Raw genomic sequence first — 13216 nt, 5'->3', positions numbered from 1 at the left:
GATATTCACCTGCTCCTTTTCTGTCTCCTCTATTTGAAATAAGGACCACACAGGCAGCAACATTGCCAGCGTTGTTTGTTGTTGTATCCCTAGTGCTAGAGGGACCCCTTGTACCTAATAGGTGCCCAATATTTGTTGAATGAATGAACAAATGTGTACATATACAAAGCACCTTTCACAGTATTCCCACTTGAAGCTTAGGCAATTCTTTAAGGAAAACCTTTCATTTTACAAAGCAATCTCCATTTTACAGATGAGGAAATGAGGCCCAGAGAGATTATACGATTTCCACGAGGTCATATGGCTTGTAAGTATGAGATCTGCTGGGACACCAAGCTGGATTCTAACTCCTGATCCTTCTCCCACTCGGCAGATTTCCTCCAGCCCTCTCCCTTCGGGGCCCACACAGCGCCGGCTCAGTGTCAGCCCCAGTATCGGAGGTGAGACCGGGCTCGTGAGCTGTGTGCTCCCTGAGGACCTATTCACCCAGATCCTGGCTGATCGCATACAGGTACGTCCGTGCCCACATGCCCAGAGCTGCACGGCTCACACTCCATCCCTGCGCTGGGACCTGAGATTCCGATCCACGGCCCACCCATGGCGGTTCAGAACCCAGGGGTCTTGGAGAGGAAAGATGGGCTTCTTCACCCCCAACAGTCATTTGCTCTTGTCCTTTTGACAGCTCTTGTTAGGCAACTGGCCCTGGCGCAGTCTGCTGCCTGAAGTCACTCTCCTTAAAGGACCATTGAGCATGTTACATATTAAAAAAAAAAAAAAATCAGATTCATGATACAGCCCTACAGTGGTATATTAAAAATCATAACATGGAGCCATGGAAAGTTAGAACTTGGAACCATATTAATTGCTGTAAAAATCTGTTTTCAATGTATTAAGTGAGAAAAGAAGGTTATGAAATAGTATGTACAGCACAATTGCATTTCTATAAGAATATGTCTAAATGTATGTCATACAAACAGTAAAAACTCTGAAAGTGTATTAACTGTGGTTATCTTTGGATAGCAGGATAATGGATTTTTAGTTCTGTTCATACATTTCTGAATTATTTTACAATGACACATTGCTTTTCAAGTCAAAAAACACAATAACCGTTTCCAGTTAAAAAAATTGTTTTCATAAGCATTGTACAGTTAAAGAAAAGAAAACAAGATCAGCAGGATTTGGGAGGACACCCCTAAGCCTGTTTGCTGCTTATGGTTTGCAGAGAGCTAAACGGCTCACCAGGTCCTGGAGTTGTCCATTGGCTTTGGCTTTTTCAAAGTAGGCCACGATATTAGTTGCACATTTCAATAGAACAAAATGCGACCTGAGGCTCCCAGAAGAGGAGATGTCATCACAGGAAATTACTCAGGTTAAGGTTTGATGGCTACTGTGTTCACAGTGCTGTCACTCTCAGCTGACCCGAGCAAGGTGGGCTGGTAAGTGTGCTGGTGTTTCGTGTACCCAGGTTAAATCACTGGTAAAGCCCAAAGTAAGCCAGCAGAGCAGTGCTGCTCGAAGTACTGGTCTTTGATGAAACATGGAGTTTGCGTGGCTTCCTCCATCGACAGTCTTGCTACAAAAAAAACAAACAAACAAAAAAAAAACCAGCAGCTGAAATAAATAGTGTTTTTCGTGATGTCGTTGATTTACATTCTGGCACACGATTCTGGTCTCATCAAACACTGGTAGTGATCAGCTCCTGGCCAAGGGTGGCCAGTCTGTGTACCACCCTTTGAGTAACACTGATGTACAACAGAGGCTGCTCCTCAGTGGTTAGTATTACCAAGATCATTACACGCCAAGGCAGTAACGCCACTGAAAGATCTGAATGGCCCACCTGCTACTGGTGCCCTTGCTGTTACTCTGTGAGGGGGGATACCTTGCCTTTCCCTCCTCTCTGCCTGTTCCTCATGGACCTGCCCAAACCCTCACTTTCACGTTTAGTTTGCGTTCCTTATTTCTGTAGAGTTGGGAGAAATCTTTTATTCTATAAACACGTATGATAAAGCTCTTGCATGACTGATAAAATATTTGTATTTTTCTCTCATATTTTATAACAGCATGTTGAATGTAGCAGGTGGAAGGGTGGTTTAACGGCATTTACATGGGGGCCCAGTAGGTCAGCAGAGACCAATGCAGCCCCCAGTAAAACCACCCACGAAAGAACAAGCAACTTTCTCCATAGAGAACCCGGTAACTGTGGCCTTAGTTACTGTCTTTTCTCACTCTGGTTTCAGCTGAGTGACTGCTTCCGCGGAGTGGTGTTTGATAGCGTTGAGACCCTCTTCGCTCGGAACGCGGCTGTGGCTCTCCTCTGCCTGCTGAAGGCCATCGGCAACCGGGAGCACATCTACGTAATCAACATGGCCCAGGACTACACAGTCATGAAGGCCCAAGAGAAAGCCAAAAAGGAGCAAGAAGGTAAAGCCCCGTACTCTTCTGGGCTGCCCTTCCCAAGCCCTAACAGCCCTTCCAACAGAGCGTTACACTTTTTGAAATGCTTCTCCACCACGTTGAGCCATTGTGCAGATGAACCTATTACATCTGCCATGTCATCGGTGCTCACCTCCGCCCTGTAAGGTGACCAGAAGTTCTTATTTCTACTTTGCACCTGAGGGAACTGAGGTGCGGCTGACCTGTCGGGAGACTACAGGACAGGGAATGGACCCAGCCAGCTCTTCTTGTAACAGACATGTTTCCCTTCCCCCTAATATCACACTGCATCCCTTCTCATCTTCCCTGTAATCACAACCAACCCATGGGGGACACATCACAAGTCCCATCCTGACTCAGGTGACTGATTAGCTTGTTGGTTTTGTTTAAGGGGACTGTACATTTCCTGCAAACACTGGAAGTGCTCATAAACTTGACAAAACAGCTTCTACATCTTAGCCTCCTGTCCCCCATGCACTGCAGCCAACATTCTGTACACTTGAAATGTCTCTAAATGGCACTGTGGGTTATTTAATCCTTACAGTAACCCTCTGGGGATCATTGTCCCCCTTTTACAGACAAGGAAAAGGAGGCTCAGAGACATCAACAGTGTAAGATCACACAGCAAATTAGTAAGGTCTTTATAACTCTGAAACCTTGCTTTTTCCTGTCATTACAACAGTAGCTTGAAAAAAATTTCAGTGATTGAAAATTAAACACACACACACACACACACACACACATTCAGAGTAATGTTAGCTTGAATTCCCAATTTAGTCATAAGCAGACCTAGCAAATTTTGGTCCCCAAGGGAGGAGGTGACACTTTCCTTGGGAGGCAGTCTCCTGCTCTGGCCTCAGCTCGGTGACATCACTGCCCTTCCTTACTTGGCCTTACCTCTCTTCTGGAAAAATCCAAGCAAATCATAGTGCTTTTTCATTAAGGAAATAATTACAAACTTGAGCTCTCTTAGTTCTTAAACAGAACTTAAAGACTGCTTCCTTACATTCTCATCCAGAGAAAAATTAGGAAGAAAATCCCTGGCAGTGTTCCAGCCTCCGACTTCCTGCTTTTCCAGAAAGCTTATGTCCCCGTTACCATCAACTTGAAATAAAGTATCTCTTTTCATTTTTTCATTTACTTGTGGATTGAGGTTTTTCACCATTGCATTATGGGCTCCTCTCCCTGAAATCTTCTGCATTTGAAAAAAGTCCCAAGGCGGCATCCAGTAACAATATTATTATATTCAAATCTAATTTTTATTGAACATTTATGAATTCGCCAGGCACGGGCCTAGATGCTTTAGAGGGTTGCCTATATGATCCCCATGGCAGCCTATGGAGGAAGAAACCTGATTCTTATCTGTTCCTAGCCCTTGGTAAGTGTCAGAGAAGGATCTTCAAATATACATCTCCGAGTCCAAAGCACAGGCCTACAACAAGTGGAAGTTGTAGAAAAGAATCTGACAGCCTTTGTGCGGGGCATGACCATGCTTCTGGACCTGGAATCTGTAGGGTATTGAAAATGGTTTCCCTTGGTCTGCAAATGGTTCTGTCACCCTGAGCACTCTGGCGGCATATGTTTGTAGTGTATGAAGTCCGTGGGTGCTATATTACTTCCCTATCACTGCGGTAGCAAATTACAGACTGGATGCCTCCAAACAACACAGACTTGCTGTCTTACATTTCTGGAAGTCAGAAGTCCTTAAGGCGGGGTGTCCACAGGGCTCTGTTTCGTTGAAGGCTCCAGGGAGAGAATCCATTTCCTTACCTTCTCAAGCTTCTAGAGGCCACTTGCATTTCTCAGCTCATGGTCCCTACTTCACAGCATTCTGACCTCTGCTTCCATTGCCACATCTCCTTCTCTGACCCTGACCCTCCTGCACCCCTCCTATAAGGACCTTTGTGATTATACTGGGCCCACTCGGATAATCCGGGACAGTCTCCCAGTGCAAAGTCCTTAACTTAATCACATCTGCAAAATCCTTTCCCCCACACCAGGTAGCGTATTCACAGTTCTGGGGATTAGAACATGGACATCTTTGGAACTACTATTCAGTCTAGCACAGATGGAGACCAGTTTTGGAACTGTGTGAGTGAAGGAAGGCCCGCCAGAGATCAAGAATGTCCCCGCAGCACCAGAGCCACCCTTGCCCTGTCATAGACCCTCCATAGCAAGTGTGGGCTGGGAGCTGAGCCACTGAGGGCCCTGCAGCCAAGGCTGGCGAGTGAGTCACTTTCCCTCACTTTCCTCTCTCTGTTCCCTCCACAGAGAGCAAACGCAGGGAGGCACTTCAGAAAGAGAAGGAGCGTCTCCAAAATATGGATGAGGAAGAATATGATGCCATGACAGAGGAGGAGAAAATCATGTTCAATCGAGAGGTTCGGCAGGCCCTCCGGGAAAGGAAGAAGAGGTCAGAATCAAGGGGTAGTCAGGCTGGAAGTGGTTCCCCCCGGGAGTAACACACAGCCCATCCTGGAGACTGGGATCACCTTCCGGGGGAGCAGCATGACCAAGGGAGACACAGGAGGGTCACCTTCTGGGGAGCAGCGTGACCAAGAGAGACACAGGAGGATCACCTTCTGGGGGAGCAGTGTGGCCAAGGGAGACAGGAAGATGACCTGCTAAGAGCAGGAAAACACCTTGACCATCAAGGGGACTGGTGGCTGCAGCCTTTCAGGGTTTCTTTCATTGTCCTCCCCGTCCTTCTCTCTGGAGGACATCTGACACTAGAGGGAAGGTTGTATGATATAATGGCAGGGGACTTCTGGCCCCTCTATTCTCCAAGAGCTCCCACAAGCTTCTCCTGACAACTGCCCCCTAGGTGTGGCTCATCAGCCTCTGTGCTCAGGTGTCCACAGCTGGTGACTGAGGGGCCACTCTCTTGACATGAGCTTAATGGTCGCTCCCCAGAACTCAGTCATTTCTCCTTCCCCAGCCATCATCTTGGCCTTTTGTGGTGTTATCTGTGCCCTGAGTTCTGACTGCCTCTCCCACTTGATCCTCGGCCTGGACGGTTCACCAGAGACCCTGGGCAGTGTCTCAGCCACTTTCTGTGCCCATCACTGGGAACCACACAGGAAAGACTGAATCCCCTCCACACCACATGGGCCCCAGGAGACTCAAGCTATCTCAGATAGCAGTAGGATATATGTCCTTTCTGCCCTCAGACCTTCAAACATGCTGGGAGAGGAGGGTATATTGCTTACCCTCCATAGAATTCCACACATTGACAAAGCCAAGATACTTGCCCTACTGTAGGGGGACATAGTCTCCTTCCATCTCCAGACTCCTCCAACTGACCCCAAAAGAGCTTTTTTGCCCTCTCTGCCCCCATAGTATGCCCTCATTTCTTCATCTGCATGGTCCCTTGTAAAAATGCCCAGGGGGCGCTGCCTGGTGGCTGGGTCTCAGTTAAACATCTGACTTCAGCCCAGGTCATGATCTCACAGTTCATGAGTTTGAGCCCTGCATCAGGTTCTGTGCTGTCAGCACAAAGCCAGCTTCGGATCCTCTCTCCCCCTCTCTCTCTGCCCCTCCCCCCCTTTCTCGCGCGCGCGCACGCGCGCTCTCTCTCTCTCTCTCTCTCTCTCTCTCAAAAATAAACATTTAAATAAACAAACAAACAAACAAACCCAGTCCTCCAGAGGTATAAAAATACTAGCTTTGGGATTCCAAAGGAATCTCCTTTCTTTCTCATCCAGGTCATTGCTTTCAGGAATTTATTTCATAGTGGACTTGGAAAATATAAATCTGATCCTCAAAGCTCAGCAATGACTTGTTTGTGTGAGACACACACACACACACACACACACACACACACACACACACCTAGTAATGATGAGTTGGCTACAGTGGATGATAGAGAATCACAGCAACCAGGAGCAACCAGGGATTCCTAGAAATGAAAACAGATGGGTTTTGTACTTTCAGAAATGCTGTCCCCTCCACTCTTGTTTATATTTGGTGTCCCAGCCTTGGTGCCCCTTCTGCCACTGGCAACAGGGCAGACCCAGCTGAATCCATAGCAGGAAGGGATAGAGAAAAGAAAGGAATGTGGCTTTCAGATCCACCACCATGGCTCCAAGCTAGCCATTAGGGACTGCTATTTAAAACACCATTTCTTGAGACACCTGAGTGGCTCAGTCAGTTAAGCTTCAGACTTCGACTCGAGCCATAATCTCATGGCTCATGAGTTCAATCCCTGCTTCAGGCTCTGTGCTGACAGCTCAGAGCCTAGAGCCTGCTTCGGATCCCGTATCTCCCTCTCTCTCTGCCCCTCCCCCACTCACACTCTGTCTCTCTGTCTCTCAAAGGTGAATAAACGTTAAAAAATAAATAAATAAAACACTGTTTCTGTTCTAATGTTGTCTGAACATTAGATGTAACAAGTATAGGAAGCTGAGCCACATCTGAACTGATATCAGAACAATCTTTGCAACTTACTTTTTGAAAACTGCTAACATCAAGCTATTTTCAGCCCTTGCCTTGCTCTCCTATGAAAGAAGATTGATATGCATATTGAGAGTTCCTCTTAGTTGAGTTTGAGGTGATCACTTTTGCTGAATGACTTTTCAGAGACCCTACTTTCTTTCTTTCCTTTCTTCCCTTCTTCCCTCCCTCCCTGTCTTCCTTCCTTCCTTCCTTCCTTCCTTCCTTCCTTCCTTCCTTCCTATTTACCCACATTATTTACCCACATTTCTTTACCTGCATTTCATTCTTCTTATGCCCAAGAAAGCTCTGCCCATGTCCCTCCACTGGACACTCCCAGTCAGGGGGAGTGGACAGGAGAGGCTCTAAACTCTGTTGTCTCTGCTTGGTTTGATGAAGGGAGCTGGAGAGGCTGGCAAGGGAGATGCATGAAAAGAAGTTACAGCAGGAGCTTGAGCGGCAAAAGGAAGAAGATGAGCTAAAACGGAAGGTCAAAAGGCCAAAGCAAGGACCAGTAAAGGAGGAACCTCCCACAAAGAAATCTCAAACAGCCAACCGGCAGGTAGCAACCCTCTCTTGCTCCTTAGCAAGAAGCAGAACAGAGAGAGCATACATTGTAACCGGCCCATCAATCCAGTACGTTTCCCTTCCACAAAATTGACCTGATACTGTTTGGATTTTGCAGTGGAGCAGAAGGTAGGAGGGAAGGGGCCAACATTTGTCACGGGCTGATTGTGTGCCAGGATCCCTGGCTGGCCTTTATGTAATTCTGTCATTTTGGCCTCCCTCCCACCCTGTGAGGTTCAGAGCCATGAACCCTGCCTGGGGTTGAAAGAGACAAAGTCGTGGGTACCGGACCTCCCCCAGTTACGTCTGACCACAGTCATTGCACTTTCCACTGTACCCCGCCCTCCCCGTAAGTCCCCTGCATGGTGCTGAATGGGCTGGTATTCACAGTTTGCCTCAGTAAGCCACAAAGTCAATAGAGCCCCGGTGTTCAACCAATAGCTTATCTTGACAATGGTCAAGGAAGGCACTGCAACATAAGCTTGTCCTTGCAGACAACTAGTGATAGTTTACCAGCCTGCCAAGCTTAGCAGTCACATCTCTGGGGCCACGACCCAGGAAGGCAGAACAGCCAACACAGCACCAAGAGTGGCGCTCACAGCCCGGGAGGGTAGCTAGCCAGCTGGTGGGCACAGTGACTATTTCAGCACTGGATGCTCTGAGGGTGAAGCTAAAGCCAGACAAGCCAGACTCCCAGACAAGATGCAGACTGGTCCCAGTAGATGAGCAAGGCACAGTGACCACATCTGAGCAGACACAAGGGCAGAGGAATTAGGCTTCAGCGGCCACAATCAGGTAGAGCTCAGGAAGGAGCAGGGTCTGAGCGTGCAGAAACGGCCCAGGCTTGGGAGCAGAACCAAGCACAAGAAGCAAGAAGGCCTGGACTCTCCACTGTACCTGGCCTCCAGCTGCTCTGTGCTGGGCTCCTGCAACCTTCCAAGGGCAAGCCCTCCCTGCCCCTCTCTGGCCGCTCCTTCCACACAGAGTCCTCTGCCTGATATCTGTTGTCCGGACAGAACTTCCAGTGTCTTGGCAGTGACTCTACTGACAGTGGAGAAAGACACAGTAGTAGCCAAGCCCCTCCCCTCCATACTCAACTAGGTGAGTGACCCCTCCAGGGGACAGCTCTACCCAGCACTGACCTCCTAGCTGCGTTGGAGATGAGACAGAGGAGTGGTACGGTGAGGCGCTGAGGCAAGGGGGAAGCCAACCCAGCGAGCCTGCCTCAGAGCCCAGCTTTATGGAGGAGGCGCACTTTCAGCGGGAAAGGGGGTTCTGGGCTGCTCTGCAGTCAGTGAACGTTCGGCTAGACTTCATGTCATCAAAGAATGAACAAAAACCTCTGGGGCCTCCCCAAGGATTCCATCCAGAGGGGAGGAAAATCAGAGCCCACAAAGCAAGTTTAAAAGGGCAGGAGAAAAAGAATGAAGTTGGTTTCTCTAGGCCAGGTTAATTAAATAAATAGTATTTTTTAAAAGCCAGGACACAGCCAAATTCTTAAACTCCTGTTTGTTCCCCACGAAGGACCGTGGAGAGGATATTTTAACAAGGACCCCCCAAGATGACACAGACAGAGGCATAGCCCCTGGGTCTATAAGAGGCACCTGGGGCTCTGTGAGGCCTTCTTTCAAAACACAATATCCTCTTGCTCTCATTTATGCCGTTGTTCTCCAGTAAAGAAATGTTTTAAGCATGTTTTATGTGTTTTGCCTCCTAGATGCTTACTTTTTCCAAACTAGATGTCAAGATGGATTCAGTAGAAAGGAAAGTATCCATCAGGGAGCAGTTAACGGAGAAGGAGGAACTGACAAAGAAGAGAAGAAACCAACTGGCAGACCCTCACATGGTTGGGTCTCCCCTTGTCCAGGAGCCAGAGAACAGTGAGGGGGACCTCCGGAAGGATGCTGACAAGCACCTGGCCCACAAGTTTAAGACCTATGAGCTGACTCTCAAGGATGTTCAGAACATCCTCATGTACTGGGACCGGAAGCAAGGCATTCTGCTGCAACACATGGGCACCGACGACATACCCCACGAGGCTGATGACCAGCGCCAGGTTCCTTCGGGTGGGCGCCGAGGCCGCAAGGACCGGGAGAGGGAGCGTGCAGAGAAGGAGAGAGCCGAGAAGGAGCGCCAGGAGCGGGAGAAGGCTGAGAGGGAGCGTCTGGAGAAGCTCCGGGCTCTGGAGGAGCGGAGCGACGGAGGAGAGGCTGATGGGGAGGAGGACCACGAGGGGAAGAAGGATCTAGGCGTGCCATTAATAAACATCCAGACACCTGACATGGAAGGCTTGAACTGGAAGCAGGCCCTGGACAATGACAGGCTTCCCAAAGGGGATCAGGTACAGACTCTTTTCCAGGATGCAGATGTAATGAATGGGGTAGCAGGTATTGTACTAATTACCATTAAGGTGTTTCTTTCTGTATCCCCTTAATTCCATTAATCTCTGATTAATCCCTTGGATATAAGACAACAATGGCTAAAAGGACCTATTTCTAGGTGAAAATCCATAGAAAGCTCCACAGATCTAAATTACTCTATCTGACCTCATAAAAAACTGTCTATAGGGTTGATTTTTAATATCGATAATACTGGTGTTACAGGCTGGCAAGGTAGGTACGCTGTAGGGTGAAGCAAGAGGCTCAACTACTTTAAAATCTTGTTCCCACAAGTTCTTATAGTGACAGAAATCATACTGTTTATCAGATAGCCTTTTGGCCCTAGAAAATATTGCATATCCAGAAGCCTCTTGGGTAATGGTTTGAAGGAGACAGTTACTATAGGCTTTTGTCTGAGGAAGAACTTCTGTAAAGCACCAGAAAGCAAATAATTTAGGCTGCGGGTCATCTAGTCTCTGTCACAACCACCACCAACATATAAATCAATGATTTTGTTCCAATACAACTTCATTTACAAAAGCAGGTAGCAGGCCAGACTTGACCAGGGGGACACAGTTTGCTGATCTCTGGTTTCGTCTATAAGAAATTAGACACAACCTTAACAAGGAGAGAACAGAGCCTGGGAGGAAAGTATGGCAGGTAAGGGCTAATGGGAGGACACGGGTAATTCCGCAAGGGGGCACATTAGGGTGTGGTTTGGCCCCACAGCAGCAGGCCAGGCGGGCCAAAGGGCAGAAGACCGTTGGAGGACACAACACCACTCGTTTTACAGTTCCGCCTCCACTCAGCCTTAGATAAGGCATCATGGCCATTTTTCCCCTAGAATTGTGTTTTTGGAGAAAAGGACATCTTCTCATCTTGCTTTGTGCTCCAGTACTATAGCCAAGATGATCTGCTTGCCTTTTTGTTTTCTCTCCACACTCCAAGCCACAGGTTAGACTGTTGGTTATAAAGTTCTTTAACCCTGGCTCTATTAATTCAACAGTTGGTACAAACTGTTCATTTCTTTCCCTCGCAGACATTCAAACCCTGGGAGTTAACGCTAGCTAAGCGTTAGGTCTTTAGCCACCTGCCCTGCAGGTTAGAAACCCAGGATTCCATGAAGACTGTTGCCTGCTTGGCCTAATGGCCCATTTGGTCCACAGAACGGGTGCTCTGGTGGGCTGTAACACCATTGTGATGATGACAAATCTAGAGATAGCATGCTTATTCTGAGGGGCTCCATGCTGAGAAGGAAGTTGCTGCTAAATTTTAAAGGCATCTGCTCTGGAAGATGCTCCTTCAGTATATATGAGAGCAGAAGGGGAGAATGCTGTAGGAATGAATGTTCTCTTTGGTTTCTTTTTGACTTCTCTCTTCCTTCCCATCCTTTACCCCATTCCCAGAACCTTGGCTTTTTTTTTTTTTTTCTTTGCCATATTTGACCTGCTCTGACCCTATCTTTCAGCATTAGAAGGAAAGAACATTTAAAGGTGAAAGAACAATTAACACGGGATCTGAAAACAGATGGAACAACTCTGTACTATAGACATCAGAGCCTTAAGAGCTAGTCTCTAAAACATAGTTTTGAGTGCCTACTATGTGCTGGGCCCTGTGCTATAGTGTCCTGGTTCTTGTCCCAGTGGAGTTTATGTAACATCCAGCTGCAGAGACAGACACGGTAGGGTGACAAGGGCCATGATGAGAGAGGTACAGGGAGCATGCAGCCACAGCAAGTGCCCCAGCCTGGTCTAGGGGTTTGGGGATCTAGAAAAACCTACAGAGCTGTGCCATAGGTCTTTCACACCCCTCCCCTGACACATGCACATAGCAGGGGCATCTCCCAAGAATGGTGAGGAAAAGACAGGAGGGTCTGAACCACCCTGTGCTCGCTCGGGGAGGAGCTGGGGGAACCCTACCCTGTGCATAGGAAATTAACCATGGGCTTTCCCTTTAGATCCTGGACATCTTGGGTCTGGGTTCCTCTGGCCCACCCATCCCACCTCCGGCCTTATTCTCAATCATCTCCCACCCCCTGAAGCGGCTGCCTCCGGCCACAACAGAAATCCTGAAGCATTTTGTGTTTGTGATCCCACCACCTGAAGAGCTCTCCCTCCAGGAGGAGAAAAGAGAAGGGGAAGCAGAACCAGAGCTTTCAAGCACTGTGAGCTCTGCAAAGGTAAGGAGCAAGCCAGCTGCTTGCCCTCCTGACCTTGGCGGGAATTCAGATGGGCAGACAGAGGCCACTTTCCACATGGTCAAAAACTGAGTACAGCGTTGGCTGTCATGCTCGCTGATGTGTTTGCCTTTGACTCATCAGGGATCCTGCCTGGGGACCCCGCATGAGCCTCTCTCAAAATGGCTCATTCTCATCTTCCACCCTTTCCAGCCCTCGTGGGATGGTCTAGGGAACTTGTTGAATTGCTCTGAAGCTTATGTGTGAGAAACAATTAAGCAAGACCAGCTCTTTTAGAAAAAAGATATTAGAATGTATTGGGAAGCTAAGGTAGTTCACACAGGGCATGAGAATACAAGAATCAACAGACACGAATTAAGGGAAGACACAGCACTAGAAAAAGGACAGATTACCAAAGAATTTATCAAGGGAAGATTAGATATTTTGGTAAACTCACTTTTTATCTCTTTATTGACACAAGGTGGTAAAATTAATTCCAGCTGGGTTAAAAATATAAGCAATCTGAGGGCACCTCAGCTCATTTGGTTGAGCATCCGACCCTTGATTTCAGCTCAGGTCATTATCTCACTGTGAGTTTGAACCTAGCATCGAGCTTCATGCTGACAGCATGGAGCCTGCTTGGGATTCTCTCTCTTTCTTTCTCTCTCTCTGCCCCTCCCCTACTCTCTCTCTCTGTCTCTCAAAATAAATCAATGAGCCTTTAAAAAATTCAAAATATAAGCAATCCAAATGAAATCATATAAAAGTAAAAGAAAATAGACATGTAATTAATAGAATAAATCACAAAGGAAAAATGGATTTGACCAATAATATGCAGAAGGTATATATAATTAAGAACTATAGATGGGCTTTTTATTCCCAGAGGAGTGTGGTGGCCCCAAATTTGAATCTCTCCACACAGCCTCCTACAAAACATACACCCCAGCAAGAATAATAAAATCACCTGGGGGTGCCTGGCGGGGTGGGGGGTGCTCAGTCAGTTAAGCATCCGACTTCCACCCAGGTCATGATCTCACGGTTCATGAGATTAAGCCCCACATCAGGCTCTGTGCTGACAGCTCAGAGCCTGGAGCCTGCTTCAGATTCTGTGTCTCCCTCTCTCTCTCTGCCCCTTCCCAGCTCATGCTCTGTCTCTCTCTCAAAAAAAAAAAATAAATAAATAAGTAAATAACATTTTAATAAATAAATAAAATCACTTATAGGCTCTGCC

At 47.6% G+C, this 13216-nt stretch overlaps 1 protein-coding gene across 1 annotated transcript in view; it reads left to right on the top strand.

Moving 5' to 3' along the window:
• The window catches only part of LOC125916950 (hydrocephalus-inducing protein homolog), a 107241-nt gene that overhangs the window by 23182 nt on the left and 70843 nt on the right, over positions 1–13216 (top strand). The window contains exons 10-15 of the mRNA XM_049623196.1: positions 374–511; positions 2238–2421; positions 4705–4846; positions 7264–7426; positions 9149–9772; positions 11767–11988. Of these exons, the coding sequence (XP_049479153.1) occupies positions 374–511; positions 2238–2421; positions 4705–4846; positions 7264–7426; positions 9149–9772; positions 11767–11988 (1473 nt within the window). The remainder of the gene's footprint in view (positions 1–373; positions 512–2237; positions 2422–4704; positions 4847–7263; positions 7427–9148; positions 9773–11766; positions 11989–13216) is intronic.

Source organism: Panthera uncia, unplaced genomic scaffold (assembly GCF_023721935.1).
Source record: "Panthera uncia isolate 11264 unplaced genomic scaffold, Puncia_PCG_1.0 HiC_scaffold_1349, whole genome shotgun sequence".
Classification (NCBI taxonomy): domain Eukaryota; kingdom Metazoa; phylum Chordata; class Mammalia; order Carnivora; family Felidae; genus Panthera; species Panthera uncia.
Note: the sequence above shows the minus strand (reverse complement) of the source record. Positions and strands in the feature narration are given on the sequence as shown.